General features: G+C 41.5%; 2 protein-coding genes and 1 pseudogene across 2 annotated transcripts in view; 2 read left to right on the top strand and 1 right to left on the bottom strand.

Moving 5' to 3' along the window:
• The window catches only part of LOC135510543 (uncharacterized), a 37221-nt gene extending 20105 nt beyond the window's left edge, over positions 1 to 17116 (top strand). The window contains exons 3-8 of the mRNA XM_064931555.1: positions 15309 to 15387; positions 15515 to 15865; positions 15983 to 16333; positions 16441 to 16569; positions 16713 to 16762; positions 16860 to 17116. Of these exons, the coding sequence (XP_064787627.1) occupies positions 15309 to 15387; positions 15515 to 15865; positions 15983 to 16333; positions 16441 to 16569; positions 16713 to 16762; positions 16860 to 16979 (1080 nt within the window). The 3' untranslated portion in view covers positions 16980 to 17116. The remainder of the gene's footprint in view (positions 1 to 15308; positions 15388 to 15514; positions 15866 to 15982; positions 16334 to 16440; positions 16570 to 16712; positions 16763 to 16859) is intronic.
• On the bottom strand, positions 5380 to 6373 carry LOC135511210 (uncharacterized; annotated as a pseudogene).
• Positions 17117 to 19318: 2202 nt separating the features above from the next.
• LOC135510545 (uncharacterized) lies at positions 19319 to 20964 on the top strand. Its single transcript, XM_064931557.1, has 5 exons — positions 19319 to 19397; positions 19543 to 19905; positions 20021 to 20371; positions 20471 to 20637; positions 20728 to 20964. Exons 1-5 carry the CDS (start codon positions 19352 to 19354, stop codon positions 20869 to 20871), a joined length of 1071 nt encoding a protein of 356 aa, XP_064787629.1. The 5' UTR covers positions 19319 to 19351; the 3' UTR covers positions 20872 to 20964.
• Positions 20965 to 21369: the final 405 nt, after the last annotated feature.

Here is a 21369-nt window from a genome sequence, read left to right on the forward strand (position 1 = left end):
ATAGAGATCACTTTTCTATCCATTTTATTTTAAGTGATTGTTTTGCTCCAATTTATAACATTGTAGATGTTAGTTGTAATAAACTAGTGATGATGACTGCCTAGCCTGTTTGATGCATGTTACTCTATGATGCTGAAATGGATTCATAACCTGTAATTGATGTGTAAGTATGTAATTATTACCTTGTTATAGAGTCTGACATTTTGAACCTTTTGACAACTTCTAAAAGTTGCTGAAACTCTAATGTTGAGCTAGTCATGAGGACTAGAAAGATAATATAATTGCAATACTTCAATGTGCACATTAAATACATTAAAACTGCTCAGTTTGCACTGCTTTTCTCATGAAGAGAGTGAGTTGTGCTCTTAGTGACATGGATGTTTGTGGTTTTGATGCAATGAGGTGTGTGAAGACAGTGTGTGGTGAGGACTGATGGTAAGTTCTGTGGTTTAAAGACGAGTTAAGCTGAGTGGAAAATCCATTTAGGGCCGTCAGAACACCACAGAGATCTGATACAGGATACAGCTTAAAAAGAGAGCTTTAGAAAAGCTTTGTTATATAGAGCATAAGCCGCATATGGTTGTTGCAGACTGAATCTGTGGGTGAAATAATCAGCACCTCACAACCCTGAGCTACACACTCCACTCCCCTTCCCCCATGACCGTCCGGAACCTAAGAGTCTAGCGGGTAGCATAAACCTGCCTCTCAAACTCTCCCTGACCTGTGTCACTGCCCTGACAGGTTGTTAGGGACGTTATTAGGGGGTCGGATATCTGTTCATCTCCTTGACGATGCAGGTCACACAATACTTGCACTCTACCTCAATCAGAATCATCTCTGTCTCTACCCATCAACAACTGTAGTCAATAACATCTATCTGGGCTTGTGGGGTGGTGTGCGTGCACAGTGAGTTATGTGATATTTGTTGTTTGTTCTTCATCGTTAGTTACGATTGTTGTATGCTGCCTTTGTGTATTGCTGTATTGTAATGTGTAGGTAGCATATACATTTTCATACAGCCCCCCCCCCTTTTTAATAGCCTTGTTGCTCTACTTGTGCTATTAGATAGTATTGCGTACCGTGGATTCATTACCTCTGTTTCAGAACTACTACCATTCCACTACCTTTCCCACGTGTTATTCCCATGTACATTCCTATGTCCATCTCCACAGTCACCTCCAGTGTGTGTAAATACATTTCCTGTGTGTGTGTCAACTCTTGGACTGGCTTATTCCCCTCTATCTGGGGGCGGTGTCAGTGGGTCGCAAACCAGTCGAATACGTAGAGCCGGTTCACTCTCTTTCACCACTGTTCTGTCCTGCCGATGTATTGAAAAAGCAGCTCGATTTTTATTTACCATGTCCTTGTCAAAATCAAATCAAATCAAATGTTATTGGTCACATACACATGGTTAGCAGATGTTAATGCGAGTGTAGCGAAATGCTTTTGCTTCTAGTTCTGACAGTGCAGCAATATCTAACAAGTAATCTAACAATTCCACAACAACTACCTGTTACACACAATGTAAAGGGATGGAATAAGAATATATGATTGAGCGATGGATGAGCAGCATAGGCAAGTTAGCAATAGATGGTATAAAAAATAGTATATACTTAAGAGATGGGTAATGTAAGATATGATAACATTATTAAAGTGGCATTATTTAAAGTGACAAATGATCCATCTTAGATTTCGGATAAGGCAATGTGATCGACTACAGTCCTGTCAAGGGGGTGTACTTGTACATCAAGCTGCCTCCTTCTACAGAAACAGGATATAGGTTGCGGTTCCTATGAGCTGTTCTGGCTCGCAAAAGCCAAGGCTCATGCTAGGCTACCTCCTTTTGACAACTAACTAGAAAATCTCCTGACTTCAGAGTCGAAAATGAAAGGGGCTGTGCTTTTTTACTGATAGGTTCTCCCCTGTGTCTTTCTCACTCAAACACCCACATGGACAGCCACACACAATCCCCTGTGTCTTCTATGATACAAGTGTACCCTACGTCTTTGAAAGAAAACAAATGTAATCTTGACCGGGACATTCAACAGTTACTGAAAAACAGCAACCCAGCTTTACGTGTTTACTAGTCTGTGACCAACTGACAGCCAAAGAGTTGGCACACAGGAACTTCATTCACACACCCAGGAGATGTACATGGGGATGGAACGTGGGAAAGGTTGTGGTTCTGTAGAAGGAATTAAAATGCAATCAATATGCTGTAAATGCGATATTACAAGAGCTGTAGTAAACAGTAATACAGGAATGTATGAATGGTATATAATCCCTGAAAATGTTTATAGGCCACAAACTGTACAGAGGCAGCATACATAATGTAACAATAGATAACTATTAAGAACAATATAGACATGTCTCACAACTCACTTTGTGCATGCACACCATCCCACATGTCCAAAGAGATATGAGTGAGTCCAGCTTTTTGTTTTGACGGACAGAGATGAGTTTGCTGCTCTTTCTGTTACTGGTGACTGAGAGGGGGAGACAGGAATTTGGGATCTGGGACCCAAAGATGACTGCCTGTGATCGGCTGACATCATGGTGTGATGAAGCACCTGGCAACCATGACCTCTAGCAACCAATCGTTTTGGCAAGGGACAGAGGTGTGAGGGGCCACTTTACGACCCCTAGCCTGCTAGGCTCCAGAGGGGAGGGGAGCCTACTGCAGGAGTTAGAAAGTTAAAGAGTTTGTCCCTGGGAAAGGGCTCTGAGAATAATATGATGGGCTACGAGTCAACAGCAGGGAATTTGTAACAGTTACAATACTCCAGGTGACCCATACCTGGGTGGGTACGGCTCGTGGCTGCAGCCTGGATACACATTCTACTCTACGCTCTGTAAACTAACGATTACAGTTGGAGAATTTATAAAACCTTTGAACTTGTAAGTAATAAGATACTTTGTTGGTCTGCATGGCAGTGATCTGTGTTTCCAATTTTCATGGGCGTGAACAACGCAGAATAAGAGCAACTGACTGACACCACATACAGTAGACTTCCTGCTGAATACCACACAGTGTGCACAAGGGTTTCAGTCCTATCCAAAGTGCAGTGATGGTGTCGTTTTGAGCTCACAGCAGACCAAAGTGTTCAGATACCTGTGAACAGCTCACTGAGTGCATGATGCGTGGGTGGTTTTAGCATGGTAACAGTAGGTTGTTTCTTTCAGAAGCCCTCTACACAAACATTCATACTGTATGTACAGAACACAAGAGAAAGATGAATCCAATTTCAGTTGGTATCAGTTGTTTAAGTTGTTGACACAGGATGCTGTTGAAAGGTCTTGTAAGTAATTATCTTGAAGGTTTTACTTGTTTGTTGGTTTATGGTTGTCTCACCACTCTGGACAGACCTGGGTTAAATAGTAGACTACTGGTTTTCTCACACTTCCTTTAGGTGCACTTGATTTATCTTGCCTCCATTGCGCCGGTCAAGCTAAACAAGTGTACCTGAAGAATTGGAAAGGAAACGAACACCATTTTGACCATGTCATTCAACAGTTACAATACTCCAGACAACCAATAGGTCTGTAGTGTACAGAGCATGTCTTGTCATCTACAGTATAAGAGTGAGCAGGGGTGGAGCGTCATGAGTATAAGTGGGGGAAATACCTGTAGTGAATGAATCAAGTACATTTTAGTCAGTCTTACATTCCCTGTATATCATTTACTAACTCCTGAGAGTGCATGGCTGACATGACACCCCAGCTTAACGAATACATGTGACACATGTTGTCTAGTCTGTTTCACTCTCTGGTTAGTGCTGTTCTCATAGGAAGCAATCTAACAGAAGGAGGCTCCTCCTCTATTGGACTCCTTCTGACAGAGCATCCTGCAGTGGTCTTATAAGACGTGTCTGATTCAGAATGTACTGAAATGCCTCCCATGACATCATCATAAACTGTCCCCTCCCCCTGAGCCCATAGATCTAGAATAAATGTATCACACAGGAGACAGTTCACTCAGAGAGTTCAAATAGGGTTCATCAGCAGTTTGTTGTGGTTTGTAACTGATATATGATAACTAAATATATAGAGTCTGTTTTAAAAGTAGCTGTTTTGCTTTGGATGTAAGCTGTCAGGGGCAACATGATCAAAAAGTTAAGATAATGATAACAACATTGACACCACATCAACATCCTGCTGAAAACCACATAGAGACACAGAGAGCAGGTAGGAGGGTCCCGTGTGCTTACAGCAGCCAGCAGGCCCTCCCACCAAAATGTAGATACGACCTCATCTTGTGCTTACATCAGACTGCAAAATACCTGTGAAACTGTTCACTGTGTGGGGGTGAGTGTTAGTGTCATGCTATCAACACAACTAAAAGAGGACAACACGTTAGAGAGAGTTGATTTGAATAAATAGATTGTCTCCCATTTCATGCATGTTATTCCATGATGCTGAAATTGATTCAAAACCTGTAATTGCTGTGTAAGCATTTAAATATTACCTTGTCATAGAATCTAACATTTTAAACATTTGGACAACTTCTAAAAGTTCCTAAAACTCTATTGTTGATCCAGTCATGAGGACTTCCGTGTATGCTGCTGCTCCCTATTGACATTTAGTAGAATTGCAATACTTCAATGTCCACATAAAATAAATACACAGTTGGTAGATTATTTATTAAAACTGCTCTGTTTCAGTGTCCACATTGTGATTATTGATTTTTTTTTTTTCAACATTATCAACTGTAATATACTCAGCTATGACATGTATATTTCATTCAGGCTTTTCTCATGAAGACAGTGGTTTTGATGCACTGAGATGTGTGAAGACAGTGTGTGGTGAGGACTGATGGTCATTGCTGGGGGTTTGCGATGAGTTAAGCTGAGTGGAGAATCCATTTAGGGCCGTCAGAACACCACAGAGATCTGATACAGGATACAGCTTAAAAAGAGAGCTTTAGAAAAGCTTTGCTATATAGAGCATAAGCCGCATATGGTTGTTGCAGACTGAATCTGTGGGTGAAATTGTTGTGGAAATGTAAGGACAGAGGAAAATATGAATGCAAATCACACAATACCTCATACGACAGCAGATTAATTTTGATTTGATCTAAAATACACAACATTATCAATGTAAATAGGAGTTTGACAGAATACACGCCATTGTTTTGTACAATAGTTACACTGAAAAGCCACAAGTTACACATAAGCATAAAACACAGAGAAAGAAATGCAAGTCTATACAGAGGAAAAGTCTACGTTTCAGTCCGTGTTTTGGCACCTCACCCCAGAGTACAGTGTCTCTCTCCATGGTGCTCCTCTGTCTCTGGGTCTTTGGCTTCTTGTAGATGACATTCAGAGCAGCGTAATGGACCGACATAAGTGTGTCATTGTCTTCTTGATCCTAAGAGGAATATCATAGTAAGTAGTAAGTCCCAGCATTAGACAGGCTGAGGTTCCTCTTGGGGAGGTTGTAGACACAGCTCTGTGTAGGAAACCCAGCCTCAGGGCTCTTCTCACACTGATCACTCCTGTCTCCATGGGTGTAAATGATTCCTGGATGGGATTCTCCTGAGCCATGTCTGAACCAAAAGACACTGTGTTCTCCTGCACAGGTCTCAGAGTGTATTGTACAGTTCAGAATCACAGAGTCTCCTGGATGGACTGACACAGACACAGGCTGCGGAAGTACATACATGCTTTTGGACTCTGAACCTGAAGAGCGTGACGGAGTAAGATCATAGTGTAAATTGTATTGGCCTGGTGTATTCATTTATAAGCACATTCTAAAGTATATTTTTAATTTGATGGTACAAACCTAAAATCCAAAATTAGAGAAGTTAAGTTATTTTGACAATTAAAACAGTTCATTATCCAAATTTGACTTTGCCCACTTTCATAGCACCACAGTAGTATGTAGCAGAGTCCCATGGCTCTGTCTTGGAGATGGTCAGGTTAAAGCAGTCAACTCCTCTGTTCACACTCAGATGTTTAGTCTCAGTAAAGTCCTTGGTAAAGTTGTTAAAGTAAAAAATATCTTAGCCACTTTAAAATGACAACGCCATGAGAAGGGGTTTCTGTCCAAGAGTCTGCTTGAACCAAGCGACATTGGTATTGACATCAGTTGGCCAAAAGCAAGTGATATTCACACCACCTCTATGGTGAGTAACCATTACTGGGTTTGGTTGAACAATGTCCTTGGTTATTAATGCACAAACTGTCAAAGCAAACAAACAATACGGACCAAAGACCAAGATAAAGATAGAAAAACATCTAAAATAAAATTGCTAAAAACTAAATCAAATCGATTCTAAAAGCCAATAATATATAGATCTTTAAAGAGGATCTAAATAAAAATGTATTACCAGAGTTGGCAAAAAAACCAGAAAGACTGTCCAATGTCTGATCATCATTGTAACGTCAGTCCTTTCTGGACTGTATAGAATGAGGGTCTGACAACGGTCCACCCTTTAAATGATGACACTTTACATAGCTGTTATACAGTGTAGGAGGGAACACTAAAACGAGAGATTGTATTGGCTGTGTTAACAGGAATCAAAACATTTTTTGCCTGGTTTACCACAGTTTAGAGAAGACATTGTAAAGCAAGTCAGAGTTATTGTACCAAGACAATGAAATAGTGGCTTGATGTGGCTGGTTATTTATTTGGGAAATGAAACTTTTATTAAAGACCAGTTCTCGTTTGATAATTGGACAAACAGTAAAGGATCCTATTCCAGTCTCTAGTGCCTCTAATACTGAGCCCATCCCAACCCAGCCCAACTCAGAGTTGACATTTTTATATAGTACTTTTTTAGTCTGGCTGAAATCAACTCCAAAGACTGTAAATATGGGACCCGATGCGTCTCTGCTTGGCAAATCAAATCAAAATTAAATCAAATGTATTTGTCACATGTAAACAAACAGTGAAAAGCTTACTTACGGGGCCTTCCCAACAACGCAGAGAGAGAAAAAGAGACTGAATAGAAAAATAATAACATAAGGAATAAACACACAATGGGTAATGATAATGATATATACACGGGGTACCACTACTGAGTCGATGTGCAGGGATACGAGATAATTGAAGTAGGTATGTACATATAGGTAGGGATAAAGTGACTAGGCAACAGGATTGATAATAAACAGTGATCATAGAATGTGTGATGAGTCAAAAGAGTTAGTACAAAAAGCATCAAGCAAATACTCTGGGTAGCTATTGGTTAAATATTTAACTAATTATTTAGCAGTATTATTGCTTTGAGGTAGAAGCTGTGCGGGGTCCTGTTGGTTCAAGATTTGGTGCATCGGTACCACTTACCGTGCGATAGCAGAGAGAACAGTATGACTTGGGTGGGCGGAGTCTTTGACAAAGGCCTTCGTCTGACACCGCCTGATGGCAGGGAACTCTGCCCTCTTTATTACTGTGTTGGTGTGTGTGGAAAATAATAATTATTTAGTGATGTGGACACCGAGGAAGCTCTCAACCTGCTCCACTACAGCCCCGTCGTTGCGGATGGGGGCGTGCTCTGCACTTTGTTTCCTATAGTCCACGACCAGCTCCCTTGTCTTGCTGACATTGAATGAGAGGTTGTTGTCCTGACACCACGCTGCCAGGTCTCTGACCCCCCAGTCTCATTGTAATCTGTGATCAAGTCTACAACTGTTGTTTCATCTGCATACTTAATGATGGTGTCTTAGTCGTGGCAGCCACGCAGGCATGGGCCAACAGGGAGTACAGGAGGGGACTAATCATGCACCCCTGAGGGGCCCCGGTGTTGAGGTTCAGTACGGCGGATGTGTTGTTGCCTACCCTCACCACCTAGTGGCAGCCTGTCAGGAAGTACAGGATCGAGTTGCAGAGGGAGGTATTTAATCCCAGGCTCCTTAGCTTAGTCATGAGCTTGGATGCGTTATGGTGAGCTGTAGTCAAGTCAGATGGGGTGGCAGGGTAGCCTAGTGGTTAGAGCGTTGGGCTTGTAAATCAAAATGGTTGCAAGTTCAAATCCCTGAGCTGCCAAGGTACCAATCTGTTGTTCTGAACAGGCATTTAACACACTGTTCCTAGGCTGTCATTGAAAATAAGAATTTCTTCTTAACTGACTTGCCTAGTTAAATAAAGATCAAAAGAAATCAAATTGTACTGGTCACATACACATATGTTATTGTTTTACGAAATGCTTGCGAACAGCAGTCATAAGACACTGCCCTTTCCAGGTGGGAAAAGGCAGTGCTGAGGACATTAGAGATTGCGTCATCTGTGCATCTGTGTATCTTTTGGAGGGGGATTCAAAATGTAGTGGGTCCAGGGTGTCTTGGATGATGGTGTTCATGTGAGCCATTACCAGCCTTTCAAAGCATTTCATGGTTATAGATTTGAGTGCTATGGGGCGATAGTTATTCAGACAGGTTACTTTGTTGTTGTTGGGCACAGGGACTATGGTGGTCTGCTTGAAAAATGTAGGTATTACAGACTGGGTCAGAGAGAGGTTGAAAATATCAGTGAAGACACTTGCCAGCTGGTCAGCGCATGCTCTCAGTTGGCGTCCTGGTAATTCGTCTGGACCTGCGACCTTGTGAATGTTAACCTGTTTAAAGGATTTTCTCACATCGGCTATGGAGAGCGTGATCAGACAGTCATCCATAACAGCTGGTGCGCTCATGCATGATTTAGTCTAATGCGAGCATATCATTTGTTGCCTACCCTCACCACCTGGGGGCAGCCCATCAGGAAGTGCCGGATCCAGTTGCAGAGGGAGGTGTTTGATCCCAGATAATTTTTTTAATGGATGAGCTTGAAGTGTGCTGTGGTGTTGAATGCTGAGATGTAGTCAATGAACAGCAGTCTCACGTAGGTGTTCCTTTTTGTCCGGGTGGAAAAGGACAGTGTGGAGGGCAGTGTGGAATGCAATCAAGATTGCGTCATCTGTGGATCTGTTGGGGCAGAATGCAAGTTGGAGTGGGTCCAGGACGTTTGGGATGATGGTGTTGATGTGAGCCAAGACCAGCATTTCAAAGCATGTCATGGCTACAGATGTATGTACCAAGCAGCGATAGTCATTTAGACAGGTTACTTTGGCGTTCTTGTCCTGTGTGAAGTGAAGAAGATAATAAACAAAAGTGAAATAAACAATAAAATTAACAGTAAATATTACACTCACAGAAGTTCCAAAGGAATAAAGACATTTCAAATTACATGCAGCTATTGATTCATTTGACCATGAATTGTTGCTAGCGAGACGAATCTCTCTCTCTCTCTCTCTCTCTCTCTCTCTCTCTCTCTCTCTCTCTCTCTCACTATAAATACCTGACCAAAACCAAACTCCCCCAGGCTCTAGACTAGATTTGTGCACAACGTGGGTGGAGTACAAATAAAGACAAACACTTATCTACTTTTGTTATCATAATAGAGTTGAGTTTAATTGAATGCTCTGATGTACAATGATACTGTATGTTGGACACCGGAGGTTTGGGACACCTGCACACCACCATCTGCTTTTTAGTACAATAACCATACTTTAGTGGGCTATGTTCAAAAGTACTATAAATGTGTTGTATGCAACATCTTGAACACATTGAGCACTTGTAGGTCTACTTCAGTCATAGCGCATCCATGATGTATTTGCATGCAGAGTGAATTCACCATAAACAATAGACCTACTGCTGTAATGTTGAGTGTACAGAGGCAGGTGTCAACCCTCTCTGCAGACTCTCATCTGATGCATTCACTGCAGACGCAACATCCTCGACCTGTAGTAAGTGTCACCTCGCTGGCGTGAACACGGATGGAAAAAACCCACCTCATACAGAGATCTCTGTGGTCCAACGTTTCCACTCAACAACTAAACACACTGACATCATGCCTTCACACATTTGGCTTGAACTTTTTTTTCTTAGGTACTTTTGAGTTCAAAACCTCCTCTGTTACTGTAACATTAAGGGGTTGTTATGGTTTGCTACCAATGAAGTTTGATTTGCATGCAGATACTTTCTCACTGTGTTTCTAAGGCCTGTGATGAGCCTTGTCACTTTTTCAATGTCACTATTTCTGCTGGACAGGTGATTCTGAGGAGGTTGATAACTAACGCTCAGGTCCAACACTTTCAGATCATAGTTTTCACACTTTTCAGGGACGTAGGGCCATGCAGTCTGTTTCCTTATAGATAACAAAACAGTTATCAACCAAATGACAAGTGTGCTTCTGAAATGGCTCCCTATGGGCCCTAGTCAAAAAACATCTGGTCACCTCTGGTCAAGGGTAGTGCACTATATAGGGAACAAGGTGCCATTTTGGATGCAACCAAGGTCTCCGTCTTCACCCTCTGCACCAAACCCTCTGTCTGAATCATACACACATTACATTTATATGCAGACCACAACCTGTTGTTGTCATGATATTCATCTGACAATGTTAACAAAATACTTTCTCTTAAATGTAATCTAAAATGTAATCTATGTAATAAAACATTTAAAAGTAATAATTTATCATGAGAGGGCCATAAACAATAATTAGTAATGCTGCATACTCCAAGAAAGGTTAAAATATCACCTTTCTGGTGAAAATAGCTATAAATTGCTTTGTCACTTATGAGGACAAAAGCTCAAGAAACTACAAATATGACAAAAATGTGAAAATAGGAAATATTGCATGACATATTTTCTATTCAACAAAACTGCATGAGAAAGGCTTGAAAATACTTTCTTAATATAGTATAATTAAATTATAAAACCACTAACTATAGATTTAAACTTCTTTATAACTGCCTTCCATCTCATACAAATCTTGTCCATCTATGACAAACAGAAAGTGTTTTTTGTTTAAAATATCTTCATTATTTTAGATGAATGGCTATAAATCGATCTCTTAATGTGCTGTAGTGATGAAACCGCTCTCTCCTGCTGCGCTGTGATGTAGGGTTCAGCCAGGAGTTGATTGACAGTCGGATGAGCGAATGAAATGGTGGGAGGGACATCCCAGGTTTAAGTGGTTTCAGAATTCAGATCCTAAGTCACACAAAAAATGTACTACTGTGTCCGTGGGAACCAGGGCTATTGCTCAATGCAAGACATTTTGATCTACGGTGTCTACAGGTCAATTTATAAGTGAACATGTTGGTCGGTCAGAACCGGGACCAGAACCAAGCAGGTCCCCTAAACATGGACTTTTATCACGTGATGTCTGACAAATATTAGAATGTTTTCAATAAAGTATTGAGAGGATACAATAATTAAGGAGACGTCTATATACAGTGCCTTCGGAAAGTATTCAGAACCCTTGATTTACCTACATGTTGTTACGTTACAGCTTTATTCTAAAATGGATATATATATTTTCCCTTATCAATCAACAAACAATACCCCATAATGACAAGAAAAGCAGGTCATTTTTTATTGTTGTTGCTAAATATGACATTTACATAAGTATTCAGACCCTTTTCTCAGTACTATGTTGAAGCAGCTTTGGCAGCAATTACAGCAACGAGTCTTCTTGGGTATGACACTAAAAGCTGGGCACACCTGTATTTTGGGAGATTCTCCCATTCTTCTTTGCTGATCATCTCAAACTCTGTCAGGTTGGATGGGGAGCTTTGCTGCAAAGCTATTTTCAGGTCAATGTTCGATATGGTTCCAATCTGGGCTCTGGCTGGGCCACTCAAGGAGATTCAAAGACTTGTCCTGAAGCCACTCCTGCCTTTTCTTGGCTGTGTACTTGTCCTGTTAGAAGGTGAACCTTTGCCCAAGTCTGAGGTCGAGGAGGAGCGCTCTGGAGCAGGATTTCATCAAGGATCTCTCTGTACTTTGCTCTGTTCATCTTTGCCTTGATCTTGACTATTCTCTCAGTCCCTGCCGCTGAAAAACATCCCAATAGCATGATGCTGCCACCACCGTGCTTCACCGTAGTGATGGTGACAAATTTCCTCAAGATATGACGCTTAGCATTCAGGCCAAAGAGTTCAATCTTGGTTTCATCGGACCAGAGAATCTTGTTTCTCATGGTCTGAGAGTCTTTTGGTGCCTTTTGGCAAACTCCAAGCGGGGCTGTCATGTGCCTTTCACTGAGGAGTGGCTTCCGTCTGGCCACTCTACCATAAAGGCCTGATTGGTGGACTGCTGCATAGATGTATAAGGTTGTCCTTCTAGAGGGTTCTCTCATCTGCACAGAGTAACTCTAGCGCTCTGTCAGAGTGACCATCGAGTTCTTGGTGAACTCCCTGACCAAGTCCCTTCTCGCCCCGATTGCTCAGTTTGGCTGGGTGGCCAGCTCTAGGAAGGGTCTTGATGGTTCCAAACTTCTTCCATTTAAGAATGATGGAGGCCACTGTGTTCTTGGGGAAATTAAATGCTGCAGAAATGTTTTGGTGCCTCAACTTAATCCTGTCTCGGAGCCCTATGGACAATTCCTTTGACCTCATGGCTTGGTTTTTGCTCTGACATGCACTGTCAACTGTGGAGTCTGATATAGACAGGTGTGTGCCTTTTCAAATCATGTTCAATCATTTGAATTTACCACAGGTGGACTCCAATCAAGTTGTTGAAACATCTCAAGGATGATCAATGGAAACAGGATGTACCTGTGCTCAATGGTCCGAATACTTATGGAAATAAGGTATTTCTGTCTTGTAATTTTTTATAAGAGGGTAATGTTGAGTGAAGGAGTCTTTGTTGCGAAATAGGAAGCCGATTCTAGATTTAATTTTGGATTTGAGATGTTTAATATCAGTCTGGAAGGAGAGTTTACAGTCTAGCCAGACACCTAGGAATTTGTAGTTGTCCACATATTCTAAGTGAGAACCGTCCAGAGTAGTGATGCCAGTCGGGCAGGAGGGTGGCTATCGGTTGAAGAGCATGCATTTAGTTTTACTAGTGTTTAAGAGCAGTCGGATGTCACGGAAGGAGTGTTGTATGGCATTGAAGCTCGTTTGGAGGTTTGTTAACACAGTGTCCAAAGAAGGGCCAGATGTATACAGAATGGTGTCATTTGCGTAGAGGTGGGTAAAGGAATCACGCTCAGCAAGAGCGACATCGTTGATATATACAGAGAAAAGAGTCGGCCCGAGAATTGAACCCTGTGGTACCCCCATAGAGACTGCACAGGCCCTCTGTTTTGACACACTGAACTCTATATGAGAAGTAGTTAGTGAACCAGGCGAGGCAGTCATTTGAGAAACCAAGGCTGTTGAGTCTGCCGATAAGATTTTGGTGATTGACAGAGTCGAAAGCCTTGGCCAGGTCGATGTAGACCGCTGCACATTACTGTCTTTTATCAATGGCGGTTATGATATTTTTTAGTACCTTGAGCGTGGCTGAGGTTGCACCCGTGACCTGCTCGAAAACCAGATTGCACAGTGGAGAAGGTTCGGTGGGATTCGAAGTGATCTGTTTGCTAACTTGGATGTCGAATAATTTAGATAGGCAGAGCAGGATGGATATAGGTCTGTAACAGTTTGGGTCTAGAGTGTCACCCTCTTTGAAGAGGGGGATGACCGCAGAAGCTTTCCAATCTTTAGGGATCTCGGGCGATACGAATGAGAGGTTGAACATACTGGTAATAGGGGTTGCAACAATGGCGGTGGATAATTTTAGAAAGAGAGGGTCCAAATTGTCTATCCCAGCTGATTTGTACGGGTCCAGGTTTTGCAGCTCTTTCAGATTGTCTGCTATCTGGATTTTGGGAAGGAGAAGCTGGGGAGGCTTGGGCAAGTAGCTGCAGGGGATGCGGAGTTGTTGGCCGGAGTTGGGGTAGCCAGGGGGAAAGCATGGCCAGCTGTCGAGAAATTCTCGATTTTCGTGGATTTATCTGTGGTGACGGTGTTTCCTAGCCTCAGTGCAGTGGGCAGCTGGGAGGAGGTGCTCTCATTCTCCATGGACTTTACAGTGTTCCAAAGGTTTTGGGAGTTAGAGCTACAGGATGCAAATTTCTGTTTGAAAAAGCTAGCCTTTGCTTTCCTAACTGACTGCGTGTATTGGTTTCTGACTTCCTCGAACAGTTGCATATCGTGGGGACTATTCGATGCTAGTGCAGTCAGGATGTTTTTGTGCTGGTCGAGGGCATTTAGGTCTGGAGTGAACCATGGGCTATCTCTGTTCTTAGTTCTAAATTTTTTGAAAAGGGCATGCTTATTTAAGATGGTGAGGAAATTACTTTTAAAGAACGACCAGGCGTCCTCTACTGACGTGATGATGTCAATATCCTTGCAGGATACCCGAGCGAGGTCGATTGGAAAAGCCTGCTCGCAGAAGTGTTTTAGGGAGTGTTTGACAGTGATGAGGGGTGGTCGTTTGACCGCGGACTCATGGCAGATCCTGATTGAAAACAGCAGAGGTGTATTTGGAGGGCAAGTTGGTCAGGATGATATCTATGAGGGTGCCCATGTACCTGGTGGGTTCATTGATAATTAGTGTGAGATTGAGGGCATTTTGCTTAGATTGTAGGACTTCCGTGGTGTTAAGCATATCCCAGTTTTGGTCCCCTAACACATCGAACTCTGAAGATAGATGGGGGGAAATCAATTCACATATGGTGTCCAGGGCACCGCTGGGAGCTGAGGGGGTTCTAGAACAGGCGGCGACAGTGAGAGACTTATTTTGAGAGATTAACATCTTTCTGGGTTACATATATGTCCAAAAAACCTAAAGCTTTCTTATATCTCGTAGATATAGGACAGACACCTCAAAACCTTATTCCTTGTGATTTTTTTGCTGTCTTTTTTTTCTCCATTCATAAATGCGTAATTCGATGCGCTTCAATGGACTATAGCAGTAAAGGCCACATTCAATGTTTTATCAAATACTTTATTATTTTTTGATACCTAAAGGGTTCTAAAGTTCAAAATCAAATAGGTAACTGATCCATGGTATGACCATCTTAAAACAATTCCATATGTTATCTTAGTAGAACGCCCCTTCCACCACAACGACTTAGTCATAGATGTCAACTGCTTGGGAAGACATTCACATGCATTTGCCATACTCATGAATAATGTTAATGATACGTTTATTAAATTACACTTCTATGAGTGTGTAGATAGGAGCCTGCCAATCGTAATCAAGCCATATTATCGTAAACACTTACATTCAGGAACTGAAATGTGGACAAGAATATACTGTATAAGCATTTGTTGTCCATATCTCTCAATCACTACTAAGGCGATAGCTTTCTGAAGAAAACGGAAAGTGTACTCATGTAGCATGAGGATAGAAAAAGATCAGAGGGGAGGGTTCAACTTTCCTGTTCCGTGTCTTTACTAATGTCACAGCAGCCAATCAGGCCAGTGGACCATCTCTCCAGTCATGTATAAAAAGACACCCATAACCTCCTGATTCTCACTCTTATCTGACTCACAGGACGACAAAAGGACATGCAATCCACAGAAGAGGACGATGACAAAACTGTGTCTCGTAATCTCTCTTTTATTTAGAGCAGGTAAGACATTGTGTTGACAAGATTTTAAAAAATCTGGTGGAATAGGGGTACTTAATGTTACGGGACCTGTAAACGCATGAATCTGGAGTGGAGGCTTTGATTGACATAAAACATGTATTTTTTTCAGTGTTGTCCATTGGTATCATCACTCAGTCTGATCTTTTGAAGAACTTCATCCCTGGAGACACTGTTGATTTGAAATGCTTCATCTCTGGGACTGGCGGAGACTACTACAACTGGTTCAAACTAACAGTAGGACAAGCTCCAGTGATGATGGTATCTCTTTACCTTGACTCAAAAGATCCAACGTTCTATGGGGAGTTTGACAACAACCCTCGGTTTTCTGCAGAGAAGAACGGAGACAGTTTTGTGCTGACCATTTCAAATGCCAAGACATGGGATGTGGGGATGTATTACTGTGCTGCACGTGATTATGATGGCATGATCTTTGGAAATGGTATATTTCTGATGCATAAAGGTGAGTAACACAGAAGTTAATACGGAATGTTACTGTTTCAGTGGCTTTGCATATGGAAATTGTGAATTTCATTTGTAATTAGAAGTTCATTAGGACCTTGGTTTTATTGTGTAAAAGGTGCAGGGTCCAGGAACCAGCATCTTGCTCAGCAGTCTGTGTCTGAGTCAGTCCAGCCAGGAGACTCTGTGACTCTGAACTGTACAATACACACTGAGACCTGTGCAGGAGAACACAGTGTCTATTGGTTCAGACATGGCTCAGGAGAATCCCATCCAGGAATCATTTACACTCATGGAGACAGGAGTGATCAGTGTGAGAAGAGCCCTGAGGCTGGGTCTCCTACACAGAGCTGTGTCTACAACCTCCCCAAGAGGAACCTCAGCCTCTCTGATGCTGGGACTTACTACTGTGCTGTGGCCTCATGTGGGGAGATACTGTTCGGAAATGGGACCAAGCTGGAGATTAGTAGTAAGTGATACGTCTTTACAGTTTTTGTTTATATCTATTGTATAATTTACTTTGTCCAACTACATACAGTACAAGTTATTTATATTTATAAGAACATGTTTTTCCAGACAATTACGGAGACCCTCTTCTCATGGTGTATTGCCTGAGCTCAGCATTGGGTCTCTCATTTATCCTGATACTTTTCCTTGGTTACATCATGTACAAGATGAACAAGACAAAGTGTCTGCAGTGCAGAGGTGAGAAATATCCAAATTAAATGAACTAATGATGTATGTAGCAGGTAAAGTTCTCCATTGAAGTTGCTCTTCTTTGACATCACCAGATGTATCTGTAACGGAAAGAGTAGTCGTATCTTTATATTTTCTGTCTTTCTTTTCAGGACCCGCCTCTCAGACAAGAAGTCCAGCAGTCTCTTCTTCAGATTCAGGGGTAAGTCAAATTCATTACATTTTCTATTACTACGTAAAAAAATAATAATAATAACGTGTAGTCATATTCTTCCTCCATTTTGTATTGTTCTTCACAGGCCCACGATGCAGACAGTCTTCATTATGTAGCTCTGAATCTGAGCAACAAGAAGAACAGGTCTAGAAGACAGAGAAGCAACATGGAGGAAGAGACGGTGTACTCTGGGATCAGACAGTAGAACTGGATGAATTAAATAGTTGTCATTTTATACCAGATAGCTCTTAACTAGCTCTAACGTAATTAGCTTTATATGAATGCTTCAGTTTTTTAAGTGTAATATAAAGTGCAAATAGAAAAATAAAGCATTTCCATCTGTTAAACCAAATAAATGTGAATAAGTTGAACTGAATGCATTCTGTTCACACACCTCTGTGGTCATAGTGGAGGGTGTTACAGTGACGTTCCACCATTGGAGACTAACCTTTCATAGCCATTTAACACAGGAAGACTGACCTGCAGCAACACACTGCACTCTACTTTCCCTCTCAGGGCCAGAGTACTGTTCATACCCCTGAGTGCAACACTGGTCTCTAAACACAGTGCTTACAATGCAAAGGTCAATGTTTTCTCATTTATGTGAAGTCAGGTAGTCCCTTGCATCATGTTGCAGTAAATAACATAGGCCCCTTTCAACATAATCACTCATAGTGAAAGTGGACCATAGCCCCCACCACAAATGTAGGACAGGTCAATTATAGTGTAGGAGGTTTTCTTCCTTGTTTTCTCTTTAAGACATAGGCCTACTGATTGCACGCCACACACCCCCTCACATACACAGCAACATATTTACATGCACTCTGCGGTCTGCTATGAACAAAACATTAAGCTGTAGCTATCTACACTTTGGTAAGGCCTGTTGGCCTGTTGCACAGGACCCTCTATGTCTTTCTCTCCCTCTGTCTCTGTCTCTTTCTGTCTCTCTTCATGTGGTTTCAACAGGATCTCAGTGGTGTCAGTCAGTTAGATGTATCACATACTCTTTTACTCTTCATGTTGCCCTTTTAATCAACAATAGAACACTATTTTTTTGAGGCATCTAGTTAACTATACGTAAGTCGACATTGAATCTGTGTGAAAACACAATTAACTATTTACTAGTTAATTGACCTAGAGATCTGAAGTCCGTAGTTAAACACAAACCATGGTCTGAAGTGTGATGTAAAGTATCATCATCATCTGGACCAAGAAGAAAGAGCCTCCTTCTAATTATATGATGGGAGGAATTTAATCTGTCAATACATTCAGAATAAATAGTGTATGAGGTATTGTTGGTTAAGTAAACTATTGACATGTTTTCTGTTTCTCTGTGTTACTAAGTGACTGTATGCAAGTCATAGAGGCCCTAGAGGATGACAGTGTCATAACATGTGGCCAACCAGGTCCCAACTACTGTATGACTCCCATGGACCACAATGGCAAGAAAAACCTTAAGTAAAGGGATCCATTGATTCTTGCTGTCGTGTCTTTTACTTTGTGTGGACAAGCCTTCTGTTGGCCAGCTGCAGTACATAGTATTGCAGACAGTATGAACTGTAGTTAGACCTAAGACAGGACAAATCTACAGTAGTGACATTGTTCAAAACATTAAACTGAACATCGACATATTCAAACTTGCTATGTAATAAAGTTGTGCAACACAGAATGAAGCTGCACAACAACATAAGAGGACAGTGTTTGTTCCATTCATTGTCTACTGGGCGGCCTACCAAGTGTTCAGCCAATCAAATTTGACCATCAAAGATGAACCAATGAACGCAAACGCAAGTTTCCATTCTTTTCTGTGGAGAGACTGCATTTTACACAGGTCAGTCTCGTCCCGTGAAGGAGCAACCAGGATGAATACAGTACTCACATGTCTTTTGATTTGGAAAGCATGTCAGTAACATCTAGCTCAATTGACTAATGGTATACAAGTTCTTTATACATTTAAAGTGTTCACTATAGGCATTTGGAAAATGTAATAAATGCAGTAAACATTGTTGTTTTCAGGTGCATCTCAACACCAGTTCTTGTTCAGCCCACTTCTTCCCAGAAAGCAGAGCTGGGAGGCAATGTGACTATTGAATGTCACATGACTAGTGAAAAACAGTAGTGGCTGAGGTTGACTTGTTTTTGTAGAAGTGTGCAACAAAATGTATAGATTTTTCAAATATTTGTTTCGCCAAAAAGGTGCCAACCTCACCAGGGTTCACTTCCTCCTGAAAGCTTGAATTGCCTTCTTCAAATGTGACGTGAGAAATACAATGTAAACCCCCTGTGTATGTCAAAGAGGAGATATGTACCAGTCTCAGCCACCAACCCAAATGATAAAATAAAAACCAGTAACACTGACTGTACATCATTTGAAGGGCTGCTCTAACTATGGTACGCCACAGGACACATGTTAGATTGTCGTTTTTATCACATGTTTTATGCCTGTTCAGACAGCCAATAAAATCACTTAGTTCAGTGTTTCCACCTACTTCATAATGATTACCCGATGAGTGTCATCATATAAAAGGGGCCCACACACAAGACCCACACTCTATAGAGTTCAGAAAGGACAGTGAAATGATGATTATATATTGGACAATCTTTTTGTTTTATGCCAATTTGGGTAAGTAAGAAATATTAATATGGTTCCTTATACTTTTGATGTCAGTGTTTTTCCTCCATTTGAATGACTATGTTGTCTGAATAATAATAATGTATAATTCTGTGCTATACCTTTGTCTGATTTATTTCGTTTGTTTGCTTCACAGGTTGTGCACTTAACAAGGATGTAATCCAACCAGACCCGTTGATAGTTACACAACTGGGACAAAGTGTATCACTCAATTGCTTTTGTCGATCTCAGTTTATCAGAGTCTCTTGGTTCAAGCAAACTGTTGGACAGAAGCCTCTTCTCATGGCATCATCTTATTTTGGCAGTGAAAACATTTTCTATTTCAACAACTTTACCGAGGACTTTACTGAGACTAAACGTTTGGGTGTGAAGAGAGGATTTGACAGCTGTAACCTGACCATCTCCGAGACAGAGTCAGGGGACTCAGCTACATACTACTGTGTTAATTTGTTAGCGAGGGAAGACAATTTTGGAGAAGGAACTGTTTTAATTGTCAAAGGTAACTTAATAAGTTGCTTTAAAAATGTTGTTACTGAAGTGTGTTCACATAATGCTAAATTAATTAATCTAGCAGGGAAGAATGTACAAACCATGATCTTATTCACTCTCTTTAGATTCAGGGTCCAACCACATGTCTGTGCTCCAGCAGTCTGTGTCTGAGTCAGTTCAGCCAGGAGACTCTGTGACTCTGAACTGTACAATACACACTGAGACCTGTGCAGGAGAACACAGTGTCTATTGGTTCAGACATGGCTCAGGAAAATCCCATCCAGGTATCATTTATACCCATGGAGACGGGAATAATCAGTGTGAGAAGAGCCCTGAGGCTGGGTCTCCTACACAGAGCTGTGTCTACAACCTCCCCAAGAGGAACCTCAGCCTCTCTGATGCTGGGACTTACTACTGTGCTGTGGCTTCATGTGGGGAGATACTGTTTGGGAACGGGACCAAGCTGGAAATGGACTGTCAGTATATTTCTGACATTTCTAAAATATTTCTAACATTTTATGCCTGGTTGAACAAAATGTCCTGAATTTCCTCTATCACTGTCTGTATTTCTACAGATGGTTGTAAGGAGGACCCTGTTCTCTTGGTGTACTGCCTGGGTGTAGCGTTGGCTCTTTGTGTCATCATCATCATTGTCCTTGGTTGTGTTACTTACAAAATGACCAAGAAAATCTCTCTGCACCCTCAGCCAAGTGGTCCGGCAGTCCACAGTTCTTATAACCAGGTATTCAGACATTATGACGTTGATGAACTGTAAAGAAATGATCAGATCATTTCCTGATGTCTTTGGAATTTGTTCTGCTATTCTTCTTAGGATCAAAAAGACAACGACACACTCACGTCGGTCCATTACGCTGCTCTGAATGTCATCCACACGAAGCCAAAGACCCGGAGACAGAGGAGCGCCATGGAGAGAGACACTGTGTACTCTGGGGTGAGGTGCCAAAACAAGGACTGAAAAGACTTGCATTGCTTTTTTCTGTTACACATTGTGTTTATTATTATAATTGTGTTACAATTTCTTGTATTCTCTCTAACTCCTTTTTACATTACTGTCGTGCATTTTGTATCAAATAAAACAAATTCACTGCAATGTGGATGTTTTGTTTGATTTTCTCTCATATTCTTCAAGTTAAACTGGTAGGTTTGCAGGTACACCGCATCCTGATTACATGATGTTTATAATAGCATGCGTAGAGTACATTCTACTGACTAACACACACTCAGTTGTCTCAAACTCTCTTTTTAAACTGTGTCCTGTGTCCTTGTTGATAATTCAATCAAAATATGACAATGTACGCATTGTAACTGAGACGTTTTCACAAACAACACAAAATGTGAATATGCATATGTGAAGGAACTCAATAGGTACAGGAACTCAATAGGTACAGGAACTCAATAGGGTGCGGCAGTGTATGTGGAAGTCCCAATAACTGCCTGAGCAGTAGAGTGTGCA

Source organism: Oncorhynchus masou, chromosome 23 (genome assembly GCF_036934945.1).
Source record: "Oncorhynchus masou masou isolate Uvic2021 chromosome 23, UVic_Omas_1.1, whole genome shotgun sequence".
Taxonomy (NCBI): domain Eukaryota; kingdom Metazoa; phylum Chordata; class Actinopteri; order Salmoniformes; family Salmonidae; genus Oncorhynchus; species Oncorhynchus masou.

Coding starts and splice junctions, on each gene's coding strand:
- LOC135510545 (XM_064931557.1), top strand. CDS start 19,352: ATGATGATTATATATTGGACAATCTTTTTGTTTTATGCCAATTTGG. Junction 20,372..20,470: donor GACCAAGCTGGAAATGGACT/GTCAGTATATTT, acceptor GTATTTCTACAG/ATGGTTGTAAGGAGGACCCT. Junction 20,638..20,727: donor TCCACAGTTCTTATAACCAG/GTATTCAGACAT, acceptor TATTCTTCTTAG/GATCAAAAAGACAACGACAC.